Below are 25,107 nucleotides of genomic sequence, written 5' to 3' on the forward strand. Positions count from 1 at the left end.
GGAGGAAGAGGTATATGTTGAACAACCTCCAGGTTTTGTAGATACCAAACATTCATATTATGTCTACAGGCTTGATAAAGCACTTTATGGACTTAAGCAAGCTCCTAGAGCATGGTATGAGACTTTAGCTCAGTTTCTTCTGGAAAGTGGATTCAACAGAGGGACAATAGACAAAACACTGTTCTACCTCAACCATAGAAAGGACTTACTTCTGGTCCAGATTTATGTTGATGATATCATTTTTGGATCTACAAATGACAAACTTTGCAAGAAATTTGCCAAACTAATGCAGTCAAGATATCAGATGAGTATGATGGGGGAACTTAGCTATTTTCTGGGCCTTCAAGTCAAGCAGAATGAGGAAAGCACTTTTATTTGTCAAACCAAGTACACCAGAAACTTGCTAAAGAAATTTGGAATGCAAGATTGTTCAAGTGCATCCACTCCAATGGCCACTGCAACAAAACTGGATAAGGATACCGGTAAATCAGTAGATATTACTGACTACAGAGGTATGATTGGCTCTCTACTCTATCTAACTGCTAGTAGACCTGATATCATATATGCTACCTGTCTTTGTACAAAATTTCAAGCAGATCCAAGAGAACCTCACTTAACAGCTGTAAAAAGAATCTTTAAGTATCTTAAAGGAACATCTGCTCTGGGATTATGGTATCCTAGAGAATCAGATTTTAAACTAATAGGTTACTCAGATGCAGATTTTGCAGGTTGCAAAATTGACAGGAAAAGCACAAGTGGAAGCTGCCAATTTCTTGGAGGCAGATTGGTTTCTTGGTACAGCAAGAAACAAAAGTCAATTTCCACATCAACTGCAGAAGCAGAGTATATTGCTGCAGGAAGCTGTTGTGCACAGATTCTTTGGATGAAGAATCAGTTACTGGATTATGGGTTAACATATTTCAAAATCCCTATTTACTGTGATAATCAAAGTGTTATTGCTATGACAGGTAATCCAGTTCAACACTCAATGACAAAGCACATCAGCATCAGGTACCACTTCATCAGGGAACATGTGGATGAAGGTACAGTGGAATTGCATTTTGTTCTCACAGATCAACAGTTGGCAGATATCTTCACAAAACCATTATGTGAAGCTACTTTTACAAGATTGGTAAATGAACTTGGAATGGTTTCAGGTTCTTTCTCTAAATCTGCTTAGACTTGTTCTGTGTTATCAGACTTTATGCTCAGTATTTACAGAATTAATCTCATTGTGTATTCTGTGCTTAATTGATAAATGTCTTTAAGTATTGACTGTTGTCTGATATATGTTTCTAAACTCTGATAAGTGATAAATGTCTGTTTCAGTAATTATTCAATCCTATGAGGATAACTGTGCTAGATACTGACCTAGTAATCTTCAATAAACAAATGATTCCATGAAAGAAGTAATTATTTCAGTGGAAATCTTATGACACTAGCAAATTCTGATAATTGAGCTTAGTTAAGTTTACTTTGTATATCTTATTACTAAGTCACAAATTAGAATAATGCTACTCATCTGTTAAGTTCTGATACTAGTAAAACTGCTGAATGTACTAAGTGCTGATAGACCTCTCTTATCAAAAGAAAAAGCAAAAAGATCAAAGATTAAAATCAGGTACTCCTTTGAGATCTAGAGTAAAATTGTGGAAGGGACGACCCAAGTGCATTGCTGGTATTAAGTAAATATGCATTAGAAAAGCAAAATATTTTCTTGGTGACTTTTCACACTCTATGATTACTGGAGAAATACTCTGATAATAACATAAATTCTGATAAACAGTCGTGACTCACTTACACTGAGAAGCCACTGTAAAATAGAATTTCAAAAGATGCATAAAATTAGCACAAAACAGTTGAGGTGGACTCAAGCATAAACTCATTCTTCAGTAGGTTTCAGGACCATGACAGATATTTAGCAAAATTGTAGTTATGCCTTATTTCTAAGATGTACTGAAGTGAATCAGACTTTACTCTTTGTCTGATTTTAGCTTAATGCACACACTAATCACTCCATCTGAATGATGAAAATTTCTGTGGTGGTCTATGTTATTTTAGATAAACAGTCATTGTGTCATTATTGCACAAATTCTGAGGACAAGTTCTAAGTTACACGTTCTGATGATTAAGTTCTGACGTTCATAACTCAGAACTTGTATGAGTATTTACTAAGATGAGCATTCCTTTTTTTTTCGAGTTAAGAAATTATGTTCTGATGACTGTTAAGTTCTGGTATAGGTCTAAGTTCTGATTTCTCAGTCTAATCCTTTACTTGGCTTATCTTTGAATGAAATTTAATAACAGTCTCAGTTTGTACTCGCATATGTTGAAGTGGAAGATTAATAGTCACTATGATTAGGATTAATGGTTTTGTACTTGAACAGTCCACTGTTTCTTGTGTCTTGTGCGGTCTAGACCATGATTCCTCTTTCCAATGACTGTTATTCTTTTTCAAAGTCTAGAGAGACGAGGTAGAATTAATTCTACCTGTCAGCATTAAATATCTTTGCGTCTCTTGGCATTCTTTTGCCTATATAAACAATCACTTCACATCAGTCTTTCCATCACATTCTTCTCACACACTTATCCTCCTTCTTCTGTCAAAAACACAATGGTTCGATACAACATGTTTTTGAACACACAAACATTTACAATGGAGCTCAGTTGTGCCGACTGGCAGCAGGAGTGGCATATAACAGCCATTCCTGAGAAGATCTGGGACTCTGTCCCACAGGAGGTGCTGGCTCACCTTCTATTCTTCGAGATGGATTATCATCGCCATCTGGAGCGCCTGGAGGAGGAAAGGCGGAAGCTATCTGTCAGCAAGAGCGAATCATACGACTCGCCATCTTGTTCGTCGAAGATAGGAAGAGGAAGATGACTTAATCTCGTCTTCTTCCTGTTCTTCTTCATCCTCAGCTTTGTCAGGCTTCTTAGCTAGGACTAAAGCTGTTGACGTTAGGATTAGAAGCTTAGGGAAAATCTTGTATTGATGTAATTTCTATTTTATATATGTATTGACTTGATATATTAATGAAAAATGTTTTTACTTCAAGATTTTGTCTCTGAGTTATTTTATCTTGTGTTGTTAAATCCTGCTTGATATTTTGATGACCATTTAAATTTTGTCTTTATTTAAGTTCTGATTCTCTGTCAGCACTTATTCATCAAAATTATCTCGGTCATTTTTAACATGATTCATTTTCAGAATATTAATGTTGCAGTGAAAAATAATTCAATCAGTGCTAACGGTTTAAATTTTGAATTAAAACTGTGTCTCTTGATAAATGGAACGGTTTTTCCTTGAAACAAGGCAACTGGGTAAGTAATCATTCCTGTTTTCTCGAGCCCAGTAACTATCCGTTATTACTGCATGTCTGACAGGTGTCCAACGGTAACATTTTTTTTCAGAGTATAAGAACAACAGAGAGAAGATTTCTTTAATCCTTTTAATTTCTTCATCTTCTATCTCTTTTCTTACTTTTACTCTAATTCACTTTACTATTTCCGTTGTTTTCATACAGATATTATATCAAACACCTATCAGGCATACTTTACTCTAAATTTTTTCACATGGCACCAAAGGATTTAATCATTGATGGAGCTAAGTTTGTTCCAAACAACTATGCTGCAATTCTTGATCATGCTGAAGCTCCATCTGAATTGCACTTTGTGCAAGATCTTCTTGCACATAGTGAGGTTGGGTACGCCTTAACTCAGCCTGAATTATTTTCAAGTCAACAAGTTCTGCGGTTCTGGAGGACTGGAGTTTTTGATGATGGTGGTAAACGAGGAACTCCCAGTATTATCTTCCAAGTGGGTGATTCATCCTATGTAGTCACTCCTGGTACAGTACGAAGAGCATTACATCTTCCAGAAGATTGTACCTTCTCTATACCAGAGGAATCAGAACTTCGGGGGTTAATGACTGATTTGGGATATGAAAAGAGTCTGACGAAACTTGGATAGTTGAAACGAGCAAATATCAGAAGAGAATGGAGTTTCTTCTTCGATTGCATCACCAAGGCTTTTGGCAACAAGTGTTCAAATTTTGATGCTATTCCCATTATGAGTCAGCACATCGGGTATGCAATTATCAATCAAACTCATTTTGATTTTGCAACTGCTTTAATTGGTTTTATTGGGGATAGGATGACAGAGGATCGAGATGTTGTTTATTTTTCTAGATTCTGTCAACTTATTTATACGTATTGTACTGCTGAACCCCAGTTAGTCAGCACTCAAACCCCATCTTTTAAGGTTGCAAAAAGGTACTTTAACGACCTGATAAATGCTGACACAAAGAAATCAATGGTGAGACAATTACAGATTCCTCAGTCTGGGAAACAGATTCTGGTAAATGCTGATCCTGCTATTTACAAATCTGTTTACTCAAATATTCAACCAACTCACCATAACCAAAATCCATCAACCTCAGTACCTACCTCTCATTCTACTCAACCTACCCTCAGAACTTATCTCAAATCCTATCTCTCCACTTCACAGACTGCTCAACCTTCTCCTTCAGCACCTACTGTGAAGCCTACATCCTCTAAGCCAAAGAGAACAAAGACTGTTCCTCAAACACCTCAAAAGAGGAGGAGAATTACTTTGAGAGATAAATCAGATTCTGAGGATCAGATTCCTTCTTCAGAACCTGTGATAGATGAAGCTGAGAAGGCAACTTCTCAGAAGGATTCTGCAATTGGGGGTTCTAGGCTTCTCAAGAGGCTTAGACGTATGACGGTTCCTGAAACTCCCAAGGAATCCAAATCAACAAGGAAGTACAAGAAACAGAGGGCACAAAGGCCAGTTTCAGATGATGAGGAGGAAGCAGCTAAGGAAGGGGATCAGGAATCTCTGATCTCACAAGACAAGGAATTTGCTCCAGTCACTTCTTCTCCATCAACTCCATCTCAGGAACCTGTATCTGACAAGGCTAATTCACCTTCTGTGTCTCTTGTTGATCCAGGCACAAGTGCTGAAATTGATATTCAGAACCTGGTTGTGCCTGAGATACTTTTCTTAGAAGCTCCAACAGTAAATAATCCTTCCACAACACCTGTTACTGATGCTGTTCAAACTCCTGAGTTATCACTAACACCTTCTCTGCATCAAGATGCTGATGATCAGATTTTAGGTGAGCATCAGGATATGGCTGTTGATCAGAACTTAGTATCAGATCAGCAATTAGAGGATGCTGAAGCCTCCATTGCTACTCACACTGTTGTCTTATCAGAAGATACTGATTCTCTAAGTTCTGATGCTGCAAATGTTGGAGATACTGGTGAGGCTGCTACAACTGTAGATGCTGATGAAGCAGGTCCTTCAGGACATACTCCTCCACTGACTCTTCCTAAGTCTGAACTGGTAAAGGAGTTTGTTATCAGGGATGCACCAGTACCTTGGAGTGAAACTCCTGCAGGTCAGGAGTGGACTAAGGAATGGAACTCAGTTTCATGTGTTCCAAATGCTTTACATCTTGATGAGCACTTGACTAAAGCTGATGAAATGTTACATTCTGATGATTTTAAAACCCAGCTTAAAGTCACTGCATTGAGTACTAAACATCTACAAGGTCTTCATTCCAACACTCATGCAGAGCTACACAAGATTCAGGAGAACTTTATCAAACAGGAACAAGTTTGGAAAATTGATAAGAAAAAGTTCTTCCAACCTACCATTGACAGGGTTGCTTATATTGAGAAAACTCAAGAGAAGCAACAAGCTCAGATTGATCAAATTCTGACAAATCAAGCTTCTCAGCAATTGCAACTTACTGAAATCCAGACCTCAGTGGAATTACTTATCTCTCTTTTATTACCTGCTGATGCCAAAAAGGGGGAGAAGGTAATTAAGTCCAAATGCAAAACCAACAAGACACTGCAAGGAAAGGATGATGGAAAAGATGACCAAGGAAACTCTGGAATGGGTAGTGGTCATAGTCAAGGTAGAAGGTTTACATCAAGACAAGCTAGTCACAGAACAAGTTCTGATACTGGGAAAAGAATAAGTTCTGCTGCTGGTAAAAGGATAAGTTCTGATGAACTTCTAGATCTTGATGAGGAAATGTCAATACAGTTATTTCTTCAAGAAAATCCAGGGATGGACTTGGAAAGTTTAAAGGAAGAAGAAGCCAGACTTAAATCAGAGAAAGTCACATCTAAATCTGAAGCTTCTGGTAAAAAGTTACTTCCAAAACCTAAAGGCATTGTGATCAAAGAAATGATACATACTGAAGAAACTTTGGCTAGATCACAACCACAGATAGATCCAAGATCCAAGGGTAAAGAAAAGGTTGGTGAACCTATCAAGCCTTATGTACCTCCTGAGAAAGAAGAAATTATTGATGGAAAAGATGATCTTGCTCTGACTTCAAGAAAAGTTCTTAAAACAACCTCTGACATGGCTCAAGTTGTTCAGAGTCAAGAAATTGTAAGTTCTGATATTCAGAAGAAGCAAGTAACCTCTGACAGTGCTCAAGTTAGCTTGATATCAGAAAATAAATCTAAAACACTCCTACCAGGATTCACTAAAGCAAAACAGACTCAATCTTTGAAGACTACTCCAAGTGGTTTTGAAGCAAGAGTAGTTACTGGAAAGGAAGCTAGAGATAAAACTGGACTGGGAAGTGCTGATGAAAGAAGAGTACACAACACTACCGATGATCCAACTTCCTTGAGTGAACCAGGTATTGGAGCAACTCCTGAGAGATTGAATCAACTAGAATCTGTACAGATGGTTTACCATACCTACTTGAAAGAATACATCATGTTGTATTTCATGACAGATGGTAGGGTTTATTATATAAGACAAAATGCCATTCCTTTGAAGTATTTTGAAGAATTGGAGCATGTACTTTTCTTACTTCAAGTGGATGACAGAATAACAGAGACTGCTGCAAACTATTTAAAAGAACAGATTCAGAGACAGAAAAGGCTTTATTCTGTTAAGTCTGACAGCAGATATGTTCCAAAGTACAGAGATCACAATGGGGATATTGTTGATATGAAGCCTAATACTGCACAGATCAGAACGTATCTTGGTATTAAGGGACTTGAATTCAATCTTGAATCTGACAAAGCTTATGTCATAAGACTAGACCAGGATTTAAGGAAAGCAAAGATTAATGATCTCAGAGCTGCAATCTTTCAAACTGGTGAAGATACTGCAGAGCTTAAAGGTGTTAAAAGGAGAATGATTGATGAACTAAGATATGCTGAGAAATGTTTGTTGAAGAACTATCTCAGAACAACTCCTGACATCAGAGAGATCAGAAGATGATGAAGCCAAGTCGAAGATCTACAACTGCTTAAATTCTGATATTTATACAGATTGAAGTTGTTATCAGAAGTTGAAAGTGGTAAAACTTTAAGGACTGTAAGTTGTAGTTATCTAGTCTATTTCTCATGCATTTGTACTTAATGTTTTTGACATCATCAAATATCTGTTTAACTTGTATATTTTGTTAATTTACAAGTTGGGGGAGATTGTTAGATATATTTGATAATGTCATGGCTAATATGTTTTATGTTTAGCTTTCAGATCTTGTGTGAACAGGATAGATCAGTACTTAACTGTTGATCAGTACTTATACTGGAAGTCAGGACTTAAGGATATCAGTACTTATATTATCAGGAGATAATCATCAGAAGATAGATATCAGAACTTAAGTGCTGAAGGACGATCAGATAAGGACAGTAGCTGATTAAAGGAAAGAAGATAGAGATAAAACATAAGAAGAGATATGCATGAAGAAGGAATTCCGTGAAGAATGGAATACTTGGAATAGAAGATATATGATTAATATATTTTAGGAAGCAGAATTATATTCCATATCAATTAGCGATTATCTTGTAACTGTGTAGTATATAAACACAAGCATAGGGTTTACACTATAAGTGTTATCATTATCGAAGTTATTATTCTATATAACCCTAGCAGCTCTCGTGATATTTGTTCATCACTGAGAGGTAACAGTTCCACATTGTAACAGAGTTTATTGTTTCAATAAAGTTTATTTTCTGTTACTCAAGTTCTTTAAGTTCGATTTGAGTGTACTATACACTATATTCACCCCTCTACAGTGTGTGTGTGACCTAACAACTAACGTACTTCATCCTCACCAATAGTAACTCCACCATCATCCTCCTCCAGCGTTAACTTTGCATATAATTCCTCCAGATTTGTTGATGATGACCCCATTTGTGTTTATCATAAACTTAAACTTTCTGTATTATTAATCAACTGTTAAAAATCCAAAACTTGTCATATAGACAAGACAAAACTTACCATATAGTAAGAGGGAAAACACATAATGATTATACTTAATCCTTCGTTATCCGTATCTCGAATTCAACTCCCGTTTACGTCGAAACTACTTTCGCAACTGCCTTTTAAAATAATATTTCACTTTTTTCTGTTTTTTTATTTAATCTTAATCATTCTTAAATTATGGATAATAAATAAATATAATAAATCGATAAGTTTAAAAATCCGTTTTCTCGTTAAAAATGTTAACTCTAACGAGCTTTTCCCTTACTATTCACAAATATAATCTCACAAATTTATATTATTTATTAGTCAATAATCAGTGTAATATTTTTTTATTTAATAATATAATTGAGAAAATTACAAAAATATATATGAGAGGCGACACTTCACCGTACTCGTCTTCTCATTTACTATATTATAATATAATTTAACGATTTAAAAAAATATTAAGAAAATTTAATTGTATATACTTGTCCTTTTAATATCTCATAGTCTAGAAATTAAAATATATTTTATGAGAATATAATATAGTCATTTAATTTTAGGAGAAATAAGATAAATGGTACTAAAAATAACTAGGATAAAATCAAGATGATTTTTTTTTTGCAAAATTTAAAGCATATTTCATTGACAAAATCTTCGGCTGATCATACAACCAGATTGAAAAACAAATAAACGAGCTAAATAATCAGCCTTCTTATTTCCAAATTACTTAACTAACCGAATATAAATATTCTGAAAATATAAAATGAAGGCAATAGTTTCCAAATCAATTCAGCATGCATCTCTTCTAAAAAAATATGAGCACCAAAGTAAGATAAAAAAAATTATGTTCTTTTAGTTTGACCGCCTCCTCTTTAAATTTTGTTTATTTAAAAGTCAAAATCAATGAGTCACATGAGAGTCGAATATGGGTGCATATAACACGTACATGTATTTGCTTGTATCCTTCACGGTACAGTGAGTGGCGATCGACTAACCTGAAGGTCATAAGTCCCTCGGTAAGTTGAGAAAGCTTCACACCTGAACCGTACAAAAAGTTTATCAATATACCTTAGCTCAAGATCAATCAAATAGAAATTTTAATAAATTGTGAAAGAATGCAAGATTATAATATATATGAAGTTGCTAGCAGTGTGAAATAATCGAACATAATTAAACAGAAAGAAAGTTCCCAGTTATCTTTTTAAACGATGATTAACGAGTACATAAAAAACTGCCATAATATTTACATTTCGTCCAGGGGAGAAATTCACAGGTTTAAAATTCATATTTTAGTTATTCATCAACCCACTTGGGGTGCAGTTTGTCTCTATGGCTTTAGACAAATGTCTAAATCTACTTTATAAATTCTCTATCCAACTTAAAGCTCAAAATTCAACAGAAAGGTGGTATATGTTGCAATTGTCTACAAACAATTCAAATCTGACCAGACAACAGTTGGTCCCTAAATTCAAAAAATATTATTTTAACAATGCTTAAATAAGTATTGCATTAAACTACAAAATAATTTCTTAGATATTTCAAAATACAGGATAAATATATACCACAAAGGTGCAGTTTACAACATTTACTAAGTAAAAATATTATATTTAAGATCTCATATCAGTCATGATAAATACCAATCAACCATCCTCATGTATAATACCAAGACTCCAATGTCGCAACAAAGCCTACCAGCCTAGCATTCAAATAAACACATTTATGAGAGACTCTCAAACAAACAATTTAAGGTTGCATACCACATCCGTGCTATGTAATCTTGAATCCTTAAATCCCATATTCGAGCTTTAACAATTAAATTAATAAATTTACTCTAAAATAATCAATCACGTGAGAGACTCTCTCTTCATAACTGATCCAATGTGTAATGATCTAGAAAGTAAAAACATGACATTGGGCTTTGAACATTGTCCAATAATTTCGAGTTCATTGCATTAAAGTTCTCTGGACCATCAACTGCTAGACCATCAGAGAATGTAACATAACAGATATCCAGTCATGATTGTCGTGCATCGACACATATCAAAGTTCTCTGACACTCTTGGACTTGCTCTTATAGATTTATTGTAAAATGACACTATTTTGTCGAGGATATATACGAAAGAGTTCCAAAAATATATAGTTGACAATCAAAATCAGATTAAATGTATAATCAAACACTTAGAGTGCATAAAATTGAAATTGTAAATTATATAGAATATGTAAAAAAAAAATTACCCATCTTGTTGAGTATATTTAAAAATGAAAAATATATCACCAACAATAAAAATCACCCATTGCCTATCTTTCTAAAATATCAAAAAATTAAATCGACTAAATGAAGATTGAAACAAATCCGAGCAACATACTAACTAAATGAGTAATCACTAACGATTTAAGAAAAATACATGGCTTTTATATAAATAAATAAATAATATATATATATATATTGTTATGCTCGCTTTTGGAAATGGGCCATGAACATGTCCCCATTAGTATATTGGAAAGTTGGGCTTAAATAGCTAGAAAGTGTGAGCTGGGTCAGTGAGCTCGCACCTTGGTCTGTCTGTTAAAAATATGTGCCTTTAAGGAATACAAAGTCTTAATGGGCTGGGCTCATTATGCAAGCTGGGCTCGTGGGCTCGTTGTGCGAAGTGGTCTCTTGGACTCATTGTGTGAACTGGATTCGTGGGCTCATTATATGAGCTAAGCTTGCATCGTGTAATCTGGGCTCGTGGGTACATTGTATGTGCTGGGCTCGTGGGCTCGCATCACCTTATAATTAGGATTGTCGGGTTGCAAGCCCATCACATGACTTCCAGCCCGCATCGCGTATGAGGTGAAATAGCCTATTCAGACGCGAGTTGGGCTCGTGAGCTCGCTTCTAGTGGAAAAATGAAGGAGATGGCTCACTTATTGGTATGAGAAGAGCTAGTGCGAGCTGAGGTGACCAGGCCGACTCGTATTAGATGAATTTATCTAAAATATGAAAAATGACTCATATTTGACTGAGTTCGTGAATTTCGGGGCCGACATGGGGCATTCATACAATCACGGGAAGAAATGTGGAGATGCCGCGAGATTGTAGTAAGCGTGTGGGGCCAGTCGAGATTTACGTGACTAATTGGCCGAAGGCCTACAACATAAATATAATAATGAGAAGAAGATTAAAATGAAATTATGGATGTTAGATATTCAATAACAAAGCAATTTCAAATTGATTTTGCTTATGATCGATAAATAAAAGAAAGGAGTAATCATTTTTAAATTTGAATTGGTGTTAACAGATAATATGGATATGTGATTGATTAATGTAAAATAAGAAAAAAGACATAATTTAATTTGTATGTTATTATTAAATAAATTTAATTAATTTAGAATCCGTTTTAATATTGGATAGTCACTAATTTGTATACTCCCTCCGTCCCGATAGGTTCTATACGTTTATTATCCGCACGTATTGCGAGACTTCTATAAAATATCGTTTCATAATATTTTTTTGAATAAAAGTTTAAACATAAAACTTTTATTTAGAAAAAAAATTAAAAAAATATTTTTGGAGTTATGCTTTAAAGAAAAATTTAAAAGAGTAATGTATAGAATTGAATGAGAAAGATGAAGTAAGAATTAGTATGTTTAGAAAAATGGGTCGATCCACTGGTCATACTTAAAAAATATAGATCATGAATAATTACAAATATGTTATTTTTAATACAAATTTAAGAAAGATTATGTTAGTGCTTATCAGATAAAATAAATGAATTCTTTTTTGCGTATTTAACACTTTTAATGCATTTTAGCATCGGTTTTCAAAATTGCACATTTTCGTATCATAAATTTTGCATATAAATTTTTTTGCACGTCTTGCAGTAAAGAAAACAACGGCGAGAGCTAAAGCGTAATTCTTCCTTGAAGACAAAACATGAGGAAAAGAAAAAGGAAAAAACATTACGAGGATGCGATTGAGTAAAAAAAATTTGGATCGGGAAAATCAAACAAACAAAATAAGCCCCGACTACAACAAAGATTGTTCGGGTTTTTGTTTCAACATTTTAGTTACTGTTCCCGATCAACTTTATTTTTTATGAAATTTGTTTAGTTGAACCATTTGTTTGATCCTATCCCCACTGTTTTTGATGTAATAAGGATAGATCGTTATAATAGATTTTTTTAGTAAGAATAATTATTTAATTCCGGTTTCTAATTGTTCGAGTAGTCTTCGAATGATTCAATTCATATTTCTCAATTTTTATATTTTAATCCTCCAAATCAATCTTTCTTTGTTTATATTGAGTGGTTGATTTTTAATGCCCCTCACTTATTTAGGGTTTGCCTCTTTTTTATTTATCCTTTAGCTTTGATTCTGAGGTTTGATTCGAAGCTTCAGCTGCTGCGATTTGTATGTAATTTTTACTAACTATTTCTCTCCCATCCTTCTTCTTAACCGCCTCAATTTCTCCATCTTGTTCGTTGTTTCTTTACTCTGTTCTATTAAAGTTTTGCTGTTCTCTCAACTATTGTCGGAATTAGGGCTTTAATTTGTAATTCAATAGCTGTGTAGTTTATCCGATCTTACTAGTTTGATAAATTCCGTGTTCTCTGTGTATTCGAGGTTGTAGTTTCCTCCTATATATGCTTGTTTGTGTTTCGTAAATTCGGATCTCAGACGCCTCCATGGCAGCTAGTATTTTAGGAGCTCCCAAACACACTTGTGCTCTTCTCGCTGTCTTAAGTCAAACTAATTATACTGATGATGATGATATAAAGCATCACCATGAACCTGCTTCCACTTTCCCCTTTCCTAGCCTCGTATCCTCCGGACGCCTAGAGGTGCGTTAATATTGAGTTAATTTATTCATCTACTTACAGGCTTTGGTTTTGTTAACATTGTTTTGAAATAATGGTTTGTATTGTTGGAAATTGTTTTATGTAGGTTCAAACTCTTAACAGTCCGACCACATATGAGTTCTGCAAATCAGTTGATTCATTTCAGCCTAATTTTATTTATTTGCAAGGACAATGTCTCCCGAATAAACAAATTGGATCTCTGCTGTGTGGAGGTGTTGATCTCTCCACCCCCGAAGCTATATCCCAGCTTTTTAATGTTTCAAAGTTGCCCACCACTGTACGTCGCTTATTACTTATGTTTTTTTCTCTTAATATTATTAGCAACTAAAGTTTCATCGATCTAGTTTATGTAGTTGCATAACAGTTTATGTAGTTGCATAACAAATATTTGATTTTTATACAAAAGTTTAACTGCATGTGTCGCCAGGTTAGTTGTTTTTATTAATTAATTGATGTACTAAGTGATTGTTTTAAACATGGAAATTTGTGTGTATCTGACTGCATCCTTGTTTCTATGTGGTTGCTTAAATATTAAACCATGTACATGTCTGCAACCTAAGGTGATGGGATCCGTAGTTGATGTGGAAGGATGAAGATACTATATCATTATATGAATTTTTGAAAAGCTTATTGGGGTACCCATACGAGTATATCCCACTTCACAAAAATATATTCTAATTAAAACACATCTAACAATTCTAACATTGGCTTATTTCCAAGGCTTACTAATTTAAAACCTTATCTTACGGAGTCTGATTACTAGAAATCTATCTCAACGAGACCAAATATATTAAGAATCTATGCTGCTTAAAACGCTTATAACTATTTTAATTTGAACAAATCTCTAGGTCCTACCTATTTTAAGAACGTGTTCAATTATTTGAAAATCCTATATTGGTTAACACATAATAATCCTAATGTGAACACATCTCTAGAACAAAATTAAACACAAATAAATAATGACATATGGACAATTTATTAAAAGTAACCCATGCATCGCGAAACATATAAGATTTTAATATTTAAATTTTTTAATTGAGGTATAATATACAATTTACGGACAAAATAAAAATGTAGCTTATATCATAATTGTAATAGGTTTTAAGTGTAAATAATAGATGGTAATTCTAATTGAATATGAAGAAGATACACACAAACACACACGTATACATTTAATGTCATTTTAATCAGAATTCAAGCTATCAATAAACTACAAAATATCTTTAACAATATACTAGTAAAGTAGAGTGCTAGTATTAAGAAGTAATATATATTGTATAGGGTTAGAATCAAATCCGAATTTTATTCTGATTGCGAATTTAGGAATAATATCAACCTTCTATGTGTACTTACTCAACGACTCATATTCTTTCATTCGTTTGTAGTACACGTTTAATGTCGTTTTACTGCAAAACACAATATATTCTTTGGAAATAATAGAAAATGGTGCTTTTCGCAGACCATGATGTTTTTCTTACAAATTATCTACTAATTTTAAAAGCTACATTATTTTTTAGCGTGACATAATATTTTAAAAGAACATAGTAGTTTTCCTGATAACTAGTTCTCATTTGAACCGTATATTAAATTTAATAGGTTATGTTATCTAAAAGCTGTACTACGGCCGACTATGAAAGATCTTGGGTTTGATTTTGATACATAGTACAATATCAACATATTGTTATATTAGCTTGTACACACAACATATACTGGAAGTTGATGCTGATCTGAGAATATTAATTTGTGTGAAAGGTTTATTTGGAAGTTCCAAATGGAGAACAGTTGGCAGAAGCACTTCATTCGAAGGTATTGTACCATGAATGTTAATATATCTGAACTCATGTAGCAATTGTTCTGGTTATAAATTCATAAATGCTATTCTTGCAGGGAATACCTTATGTAATATACTGGAAGAATACATTTTTACAGTATTCTGCTTGCCATTTTCGTCAGGCATTATTCTCCGTGGTACAAAGGTTTGTACATACTCTTGGACAAAATTTAATGTGTATCATGTGATTTGTTTTGAATTTGACCTTCCCCTTTTTAAAGGGAACAAGGTTGGAGAAAATGATTGGTATCGTAAGATACTAAGATGTGATTGTTTGACGTGCTTGGTTATGTATATTGCAGTTCATCAAGCCATACATGGGACGCTTTCCATCTTGCACATGCATCATTTAATCTGTACTGTGTAAGAAACAACCTTGTTCTCCCTGATACCAGCCAAGAAACTAATGGTAATCCGGGTCCTCACCTTATGGGTGAACCTCCAAAGATTGATGTTGCTCCAGTTCAGATGGTTGAAGGAGATGAAGAAGAAGGTTCTCCTGGAGCTCTTCCTGCAATAAAGATATATGATGATGATGTGAATATAAGGTTTCTTATTTGTGGAATGACATGCACACTGGTAAGAAAAACTTCCAATTAACAAGCTTCGAGCTTTTGCATTTTCTTTTAAAAGATGTTTTGTTGATTACTTTGGTTATTTTACCACTTCTTTTAAAATCTTATCAGGATGAAGGCTTATTAGGATCTTTGGCAGATGGCCTTAATACTCTTTTGAATATTGAAGTAAGTACCATGAATTTGTTATTTGCTTTCTATGCATTGAATATCACCCAAATGCAGTTCTCAAAATGTATCTGAATTGGAAGCTATTTTACACTCAGTTTCTGAGCAGTTGGATATGGGTTAGAGATTATGAACTTAAAAGATTTTGCCACTGAGTGGCGTAAAAAGTAGATATTAAAATTAGGAAAACAACCAGTAGAGTATCTCCTTGCAGGAGCATCCTAGTGCAGATTTTTTATGCATGTATAAATGTGTGTAATTGAGCTATCTGTAAGCTATTTGAGCCCGGGTCATAAAACTCCAAGTTCTGTTCGAAAACAATTGAGTGGAGCACGAGCCCAAGATGTTGAAATACTTCGTCGAACAGAGCTCAAGCTGGAAACTACTTGACTTGTGAGGCATGTGAGCCTAAACAAACTTTCATTTATATTACTATTTATATCAAGTAATATGACCTAAAATATATTTAAATTAATTTGTATTGACGCTTTAAATCGAATCCATTGAACTTATCATATTTTTGAACTTTGTCAATATTTAGAACGGTTAATTTGAGCTTGAGCAATTTCGAACCTAAAATTGACGGCTTCTTCATGCTCGAGACTGATAGTGTTTGGCTCGATTACACACCCATATTCTTGAGGAATGTTTAAATTACGATGACCTTTTTTAATACTCTTAATATTGTTCATGTTATATTGTACCTGGCCAGAGGTAACTCTTAATGTTTTTTTCCTTTGTGGCTTCCAGATGCGAGGGAGTAAGCTTCACAATCGTGTTAGGTATGTTGTGGTTTGGTTTAAAAAAGCGTATGCTCTTTTTTTTTGTTTGCTTACCAGAGGCGTGTAGGGGTATCTTGCCCATACTTAAAAAAATTTGTCACAGTGATGTTATTTTATGAGACAGTAGAATTAAATTTTTTGCTTAAAAGTTGTTTTGTGTTGGATTTAATAGCTAAATTAAAATTTTCTGATAAGTTACAGATTGAAAATCATTTCAATGAAGCAAGTACCTCCATCCTACTTTTTCAACTTTAACTTATCAATAGGTCTTTAAGTTGCAATTTTGCTCTTGAAAGGATATACACTTTTATTAAACAAACAGAGTAAATAAAGTAATTTTGACCGGCAAGTTGACTTTAACTTGCAAGCTATTTAAAAGACCAAACAAGCTAATTTTAACTTGCAACTTTATCTTGCAAGCTATTTCAACAAACAGGCGATGATTTACACTGGTTTGGTTCATCAGTTGAAACCAGACCATGAATTTGCCAATTTAGGTGTAGGAGGCATTTCAGCTTAAGAACTTGGAACCTTTGTTTGCTTGCTTCTTAGGCTTGTTGAATCTCTTTTGTTGTTGAATACATATCACATCCTTTCACATACAATTCTCCTGAGCAGCAACATGATTGATTAATTGATTGCTCTGTGGTTCAGTGCCCTTCCACCACCTCTCCAGGCAGGAACTTTTTCTCGCGGTGTTGTGACCATGCGTTGTGATTTGTCAACCTCTAGTTCTGCCCATATATCCCTTTTGGTGTCCGGTAGTGCACAGACATGTTTTGATGATCAGGTAAACCAAAAGCAGAAGACATTATTATTTCAACAATGTTTAGATATTAGTTTTGTAGTTTTCATATCCGAGGCATCATGATATTTTATGTCTGTTCTCAGCTTTTAGAGAACCACATTAAGAGCGAGCTTATTGAAAAAAATCAATTAGTACATGCTCTGCCAATTACAGAGGAAAACAAGCAATCTTTTTCTGAACCTCGGACTTCTGCTGCTGTAGCTTGTGGGAGATCAGTATTTGAAGTTGGCATGAAGGTTCCTACTTGGGCTTTGCAGGTTTTTTGTTTCTCTACCTCGTAATTAAATTCTATACAAATGTACATTTTGCATGTCTTGCCTCGAATTTCGAAGAACCTGTTAGGCTTAGCTTCTAAAATGTGACGCCATCCCATGATTTTGGTTGTATAATTCAGAGTATGGTTAGGAAACTAGACAAAAGTAGCAATACTCTATGATGCCTCATATGAGCAGAACCAGCCAGGTCTTTCTCATTAGGGCCATTGTTATCAGATGAAGCACCTGAAATGTTACTTAGATTCATTCATTGGTGAATGTGCCTAAAATGCCACTTCCAACTCTTTCATTATGTTCTCATAGAAAATTCCTTAACATTATGCAAAAAATTTGATTTATAAATTAGCAGAGTTCTATCCAACTAAATTAAGCTTGTATACTTGAAAAAAATTGTTCTCCAATGACCATTCTTCTACTCTGCCTGCAAGTTCCTACCCCAAAATAATCTGTCTTTATTTAACTGAAGCATCACCATCAGTTGAGCAGTAGTGAACAAAAGGTCAAGCAAAATATCTCAGTGATAAATAACCTGTACTGAAGTCAAGTTAGGGCTGAAATTGTGTAAAAAAGTATTTCCGTGTTATCTTCATCAGGTTGATGTATCGTGAACTTTTTAATTGCCTTGCTCGATACTGGTGTAAATTTATGATCAAGCAATATATATATAATCACCTTTTGTAGTGACCCACGTCCTTTTGGAGTACGATTTCAGGTTCTAAGGCAGTTAGCACCAGAGACTTCTTATCGCTGCTTAGTTGCACTTGGCATTGCCGGTGTTCAGGGGTTGGCTGTTGCTTCTTTTGAGGAAGATGATGCTGACCGGATTCTTTTCTTCTGTAGAAAGCAGGGAACAGATGATTATGAAAAAACAAGTAATGTAAGCAGTCCTCCTATATGGTTGAGACCACCTGCTCCAAGTAGAAAGAGATCCCTGATGTCGAAAGAAGGCTCACGGAATGGTTTTTATGCCGGAGGTCAAGCTGCCCAGGAACAAGATGATCTAAAGGATAAAGAAACTGGATTACTCAATGGACTAGCTACTCCCTTGGTACCTGCCAGGAATAAATTCAAAGTGGCTGCAATGAGGCCCATTCCTCATATCCGTCACCAAAAATTGTTACCCTTTGCTGGACTTTCCGAGACAAATGGAAATGACGGAGGCCAGGTGAAGGCCAACTTGCCACTAGTTCCATTTGCAAAGCACAGCATGGTTGGAGCAAATTCTACTAGCCATCGCAAATCATTATCAAGTTCATATCAGGCAAAACAGATTATTTCTTTGAATCCTCTTCCCTTGAAAAAACATGGTTGTGAGAGGAGCCCCATACACGTCTGCTCGGAGGTATTTTTCTTTTCATCGTCAAATATTGGTACATCAAGAGGAGAGTAAACGATCATATTTCCAAGTTGTCCCGGTGGTAAGGCAGGGTGTGGTGATGTTTGGGTGCCTAGACACCTATATGACCACACATGCTAGTATGCTACCCTGTGTTAGTTTGTTAGAGTGTTCTATTTTTTTTGATCTTCACAGCTTTTAATGTTTGATCACACAGGAAGAGTTTCTAAAGGATGTTATGCAGTTTCTAATCCTCCGGGGACACACTCGTCTCATTCCTCAAGGTGGTATTGCAGAATTTCCAGATGCTATCCTCAATGCAAAGCGGCTTGATCTCTTTAACTTATATAGAGAGGTTAGCTATTCTTTGTTTTTCTTCTTTGCTGCTTTAGCAATTAGCATTTATTGTGAAATATTGTACTGGCTATCTTGTTATTTTCTCATCTTCATGTCAAGCTTAGACATGATATTGTTAAAACAGAAAGAGCATCTAACAGTTGGAATTATTCTAGGTGGTTTCAAGGGGTGGCTTTCATGTTGGCAATGGTATTAATTGGAAAGGGCAGGTTTTCTCGAAGATGAGCAATCACACAATAACCAATAGAATGACAGTAGGCCCTGTAACCCTGCTTCTTTACTCTTTGCTTCTGAACTTTCACATTATGTTGGTAACAACTTCATTATAAATGTGAACAGATTAAATTGATTGCTTTGCTTGGTCAGAATCATAAAGTTTACTTTGTAGAATTTGGTGGTTAAATTACAGGTACAAATCATAGTGTGTTGCGAAAAAATACAAACATAAATTCCCGTTTATAAGGACTGAATATCAACTGTGGCAGCATGTCAAATTTTTGACCCGGGTCTTTTTGTTTCCTGAGGTTTATGCTGAGGGTTAAAATTTATACTTCTAGTTCGAATCTTTAGTTCTAGAGCTTGCTGTTTCTTCTGATGCATTTTAATGGTTACCTTAAGTATTATGCATTATGAATTCAGATGTATTCACTAATATGTAATTATGATTATTTCCAACTAGGGTGTTGGGAACACGCTTAAAAGGCACTATGAAACTTACCTTCTGGAATATGAATTGGCTCATGATGATGTTGATGGAGAGTGCTGCTTGCTCTGCCACAGGTTATTGTTCTTGTTCAAATTAAATATGCTTGTATACTGTTGTGGTCATTATTCCCTAACATATGAATTCTGTTGATGTTTCCAGTAGCGCTGCGGGTGATTGGGTGAACTGTGGCATATGTGGTGAGTGGGCGCATTTTGGTTGTGACAGAAGGCAGGGTCTTGGTGCCTTCAAGGTAAGAAACATACTGAAGAAACAACTTCCGCAGTCTTGAATTTGTCCTGAACTATTTTTTCAAATGAACATAATGTTTCAATCATGCAGGATTATGCCAAAACAGATGGTCTTGAATACATTTGTCCACAGTGCAGCATCTCAAATTTTAAGAAGAAACTGCAGAAAACCACAAATGGCTACTCTTAGGCTATGATTCTGACCCATCTATCTGGGCACCTTGATTTTCTTTTTCTGTCAAGGGGCGGCTGCTTTGGGCATCTGTCGTGGTAGGGATATTCTGCATGTATTTTCAAGTTGCTCGAGTGTTTCATTATATCAAAGGGTAGTTGGACCTAGAAAGGACACAAGATCCCTGAGTGTAGCAACTGGAATAAAAAGGGCCGTGTATTATAATATTTGACTGATCATGTACTTTACTAGATTTTAATACATTAAACATACTAGCATTAACGAAGCTTTGCCAAAGTGCTAATTGCTTACGAACATTATATAACTCATTTATTAAGTCAGTTTGTCTAGTTACGAAGAGATGTTTAAAATGGACATGCTACTAAGCAATTTTGAAGACTTCTTTCACGCGTCATCTTGTTGATGGAGATAAGGCACTAAAAGTGCTAAGCTTGCCTATTCTTGTATGCAATACATAGGTTATAGATAACTAGTATTGTGATTTTGATGTGTGGTGGATGAAACTGTGTCATATCATACGATTATTTTATACTCTGTTCAGGGGAAAAGGTATAGCTAGTGAATTCTGTCAAGTGGCCTTTATCAAGAATTATACCTTAGGGTGCAATGGATTCGGTTGATTGGTTAACTTGGCAGATTGAGAAGTTCTCGTTTAAGGGAATGGCTATTTTTGAATAATGTGGCTAGTCTTGCCTTCCGTCTGTGAGCATCGATGAGACGATGACAGTAAAGCTTGTTTACAGGTTCTCCTTATTATTGTTGATGGACATTTTGAAGCTAGTAAGAGCGTGCTTATCCATTGAAAATCCACACAATGCTCGACTGAACTTCCCTGCAGATGTCAGTTTCTCTTTTTTAAATCCAAAAATGGTGGAGTCATTTGCAGATATGTCAAAGTGAAAGTATCAGTGACATAATCATCAATAGATACGTGCTCACAGGCTGCACGGGCACATCCACGAACACACTGTAAACTGTATATCCTGCTAGCTTGACAGTGAAGTCATTCCTTTCCTCTAAAAGTTGCTCAACGGGAGAAGTCTTCAGAAAGGAAAACATAAAAGTTCAAAGTTGAATCCAAGAAAGGAATAGAAGAAAGGCAAATCATACGTAAAACATCACATTCTGCCTCCTCCTCCAAGTAGCTAGCCCTATATCCTCTATCAACACTTTCTCTGGTCATCAAGCTCCAATATGAAGATAGAGCTGCATATATGGATATCGCTATACAAAGTCCATCATACTCTGAGGAATTCTTCCGCACATTTTCTTTGAAGAAGTCTTGTTTCTTTCTCTTTTTAACTGTTATCATCCTCATCACGGCCATGGGGACACTTACGTTGATGGTAATCTTTGTCGTGAAACCTCAAAAGCCCATTTTTTCGCTCAGGACAGTAAGCTTAGATTCATATAAATTGGATGTTTACTCAAACTCAACCCTTTATGTTTCATCAGTTGTTTCATTGAGTTTCAATGCTCAAAACCCTAATAAGATTGGTATGAAGTATAGCAGATCACGAATGCACATCTTCAGTGAAGATATGATAATCGGATCAATCCGAGTTCCTGAGTTTTATCAACCTGCTCATAGCACAAATGTAAGTGTACCTACTAGAGTCTTGTTCCATTGTGTAAATATCAGTCAAATCCTCTCAAGTGTTTCAAATGTTTCCTCACACACCCTTGCTAAGATAAGAATATTAGGTGATGTCAAAGCTCACATTCAAGTCTTCCACATTACCTTACCAATGGTCAAGGTATGTACTATAAAGTTATCAGTCATTGAACTATGTTCTTCAAGAAATGTTAACTGGGATCGTAGTTTTTCTTACTTCTTCTTCTGTTCTTAACCTTGTAGGTTGCCTTGGAATGTGACATATATATAGATGATAGATCTCTTACACTCATTAATGCAGCTCATAACATTAGAGCAGTAGAAACTCACCTAGTAAGTATCACAGCTCTTGTTTGCCCTCCTTAATTCATTTTAAGTCTGCATTGGTAGAAATTAGACAACAAATTTTGCTAAACAAATTTAAACGGGTGACCATTCTTTGTCCCTGCAGACATCGTTTCCTACTTACGCTCAATCGTTTTCAAGCAACTGCTCAATGGGTCTATATATCTAGACGAAAGGTGATCACCTGACCGCTTGCATCTAATATAACTACAAACTATAGGACAATGGCGAAGAATCTAGCTAAACTAACATATATCTGAAATAGTTGGAATACTTAGAACAGAATTATAATTTGTTATGCAGGTCTATTTCTGATTGTGTTGGAGAACAATTGCTACAGCTAAGGAATGGAGAAAATAAAACCATTTTATTATAGAAATGTTTTTACTTGTAGAAGCAAAGCATCTACAAGTTCTTTGTGATCCAGTGGGTTTGTATTAACCAGGAAATGAACTATTCAGCAATATAATCTTTTTGTTGTTGAAGATAAACACAATTTATGTTGTTCTAAATTTCATTTTTCAAACGGAAGCTTATAATTTTAGCATTTCCTCGATTACCATCTACGTGTTCTCACGACAACTTATAATAATTTATTCGTTATGTCGAAGGCTATTTTTAAATTTCAGCATTTCATAGGTTCACATCTACACGTTCTTACTATAGTGTACGATCATTTATTTATCAAGCTATTTCCGGTTAAAAAAAGATCATAGTTGTTAACACAAGTATATATGAAGCAAGATCATAATTGTTTACACAAGTATATCTATATTAAGCAAGATCATAGCGGTTACTACATTCTATATTTAGCAATTGAAAGCAGAGTTCCACCGACTTGAAAAGGATATTTTCATTTTTCACAAACTTTTATCATAGCTTTTAAAATTAGTTTACATAAGAATCTGAGACAGCCAAGCTGCAATGGCACCACCAGCAACAAGGTTTCAGTTGTGTACCTTGTTACTTCTAATCAGTAGCACTACAGTTTTGTGTCAAAGCATAAGCTCAATTAAAACAAAGCTGGGGGAAAAAGAACGCATCTGCAGCATAATTAATCATAAAGCAGCCTTGTTTGTGTTCGGAGATTCACTATACGATCCTGGTAACAACAACTATATCAGTACAACCAACACCAGTTTCCAGGCTAACTTTTGGCCCTACGGAAAATCATATTTCTCTGAACCAACAGGAAGATTTACTGATGGCCGCATAATCCCTGATTTTATCTGTAAGATCACACACACCCGCTCACACACACACACATCTGTTGGCTAATTTATAGAGACAGCTAAAGCTTTGCAAGTTACAATTTACCTTTTAGGTGAGTACACTGGGCTGCTGTTGATTCCACCATACCTCCAACCCGGATATCATCAGTATCTTTATGGAGCAAATTTTGCCTCAGGAGGAGCTGGTGCTCTCGATGAAACAAGTCCAGGACTGGTATCTTCTAAATAAGAACAAATTTGCAACTAAAAGCTTTGTTTTAATCTAATGACATCATGAGGATGAGGTCAATTATGTGTCAATGACAGGTGGTAAACCTCAACACGCAGCTCAATCAATTCAAGAACATAGCAGACCAACTAAAGCAGCGGCTAGGAGATGAAGAAGCTTCAGCCCTTCTCTACAAATCTGTTTATATGATAAGCATTGGGATTAATGATTACTTAAGCACCAGCAAGAGAGATTCTGAACAACTTAGGAGCATGATTATAGGAAACTTGACATCTGTCCTTAAAGTGCTTAGCTTAATTGTATCCTCTATATAACATTTGTAGCTAGTTAAAATAATTTAGACATAGTATTCAAATTTCCTGATAATTGACAGGCGATATACAAGACCGGGGGAAGGAAATTTAGTTTTGTCACCATGCCACCCTTTGGTTGTATGCCAAGCATAAAGGCGCAAATTGCAGAAAACAAAACAACCCGTGAAGGCTTCTGCAGAGAAGATTTAACGGCACTGGTACAAGAACACAATAAAGCAGTTTCTGACAACCTGGAGAAGTTAGAGAAGCATTTGAAAGGGTTTATGTATTCCTTTTTTGATTTCTACAATACTTTTAAGGACAGAATGGTTAATCCATCAAAATATGGTATTTCTCAAACTAATTTCTGTGATACTTAGTGACTACAAATTTTAAATGGCCTAAATAAAGGTGTGTTTCACGATATCAAGGTTTTAAGACCGGGGACAGTGCATGCTGTGGCAGCGGTCCATACAGAGGACTTAATAGCTGCGGTGGGATGAGAGGCATAAGAGAGTATGAAGTATGCAAGAATGCTAGCGAGTATTTGTTCTTTGACTCTGCTCATCCCAGTGAAGCGGCTAACCAGCAACTGGCCACGCTAATGTGGGAAGGAAATTCTAGTGTTACAGGCCCCAACAACCTCAAGTCATTTTTTGAGTCTTCAAATGAATCTACTTAACCAGCCTGTAACGTCTGCTTGTATCGTAGTTCTGGAAATAAAACCTTATGTACTTCTCCATGTTATGTGTTCTTAGATATGCAACAATAAACAACAACAAGCTTGCACATCCATGTTTCAGCAGGAAATGAACCAATCAGCAGTATAAGAGTTAAACTCTTTCGATGACACTTGCATACAAGAACATTAAACATAAAACGTTTCTGTTTCAGTTGGACTTAATAATGTAAGAGTAAGAACATAATCGTTTTAACAGATTTGATATTTCAAGTTTCAGATGAAACTTTGACGGTCTTCGGGGGTTTAGGATTTAACCATACTAAAA

At 35.3% G+C, this 25,107-nt stretch overlaps 3 protein-coding genes across 6 annotated transcripts; all 3 read left to right on the forward strand.

Annotated features, from left to right (window-relative positions):
* The first annotated feature begins 12,144 nt into the window (after positions 1-12,144).
* On the forward strand, positions 12,145-20,690 carry LOC141717584 (AT-rich interactive domain-containing protein 4). 3 transcript variants are annotated; one of them, XM_074519725.1, is made up of 16 exons: positions 12,150-12,658; positions 12,879-13,089; positions 13,193-13,384; positions 14,860-14,913; positions 14,995-15,083; positions 15,241-15,517; positions 15,625-15,681; positions 16,432-16,463; positions 17,118-17,253; positions 17,355-17,528; positions 18,259-18,888; positions 19,100-19,237; positions 19,395-19,493; positions 19,919-20,019; positions 20,105-20,195; positions 20,285-20,690. In XM_074519725.1, exons 2-16 carry the CDS (start codon positions 12,934-12,936, stop codon positions 20,381-20,383), a joined length of 2,325 nt encoding a protein of 774 aa, XP_074375826.1. In that variant the 5' UTR covers positions 12,150-12,658; positions 12,879-12,933; the 3' UTR covers positions 20,384-20,690. The 3 variants fall into 3 exon arrangements, 2 of the variants coding, with proteins under 2 accessions (XP_074375826.1, XP_074375825.1); XR_012573699.1 differs by lacking the exon at positions 20,285-20,690 and adding an exon at positions 19,579-19,648 and having other exon boundaries at positions 12,145-13,089; positions 20,105-20,120; XM_074519724.1 differs by having other exon boundaries at positions 12,150-13,089.
* A 285-nt stretch (positions 20,691-20,975) lies between these two features.
* On the forward strand, positions 20,976-23,031 carry LOC141717586 (uncharacterized). The gene is made up of 5 exons (XM_074519728.1): positions 20,976-21,984; positions 22,078-22,143; positions 22,245-22,334; positions 22,453-22,522; positions 22,650-23,031. Exons 1-4 carry the CDS (start codon positions 21,601-21,603, stop codon positions 22,513-22,515), a joined length of 603 nt encoding a protein of 200 aa, XP_074375829.1. The 5' UTR covers positions 20,976-21,600; the 3' UTR covers positions 22,516-22,522; positions 22,650-23,031.
* A 114-nt stretch (positions 23,032-23,145) lies between these two features.
* On the forward strand, positions 23,146-24,842 carry LOC141717585 (GDSL lipase-like). Of its 2 annotated transcripts, none has more exons than XM_074519726.1 (5): positions 23,146-23,577; positions 23,671-23,792; positions 23,885-24,106; positions 24,181-24,448; positions 24,532-24,842. In XM_074519726.1, the coding sequence occupies exons 1-5, from the start codon at positions 23,271-23,273 to the stop codon at positions 24,780-24,782; spliced, it is 1,170 nt and encodes a 389-aa protein (XP_074375827.1). In that variant the 5' UTR covers positions 23,146-23,270; the 3' UTR covers positions 24,783-24,842. The 2 variants fall into 2 exon arrangements, with proteins under 2 accessions (XP_074375827.1, XP_074375828.1); XM_074519727.1 differs by having other exon boundaries at positions 23,157-23,577; positions 23,885-24,091.
* The last annotated feature ends 265 nt before the right edge of the window (positions 24,843-25,107 follow it).

Source organism: Apium graveolens, chromosome 4 (assembly GCF_009905375.1).
Source record: "Apium graveolens cultivar Ventura chromosome 4, ASM990537v1, whole genome shotgun sequence".
Taxonomy (NCBI): domain Eukaryota; kingdom Viridiplantae; phylum Streptophyta; class Magnoliopsida; order Apiales; family Apiaceae; genus Apium; species Apium graveolens.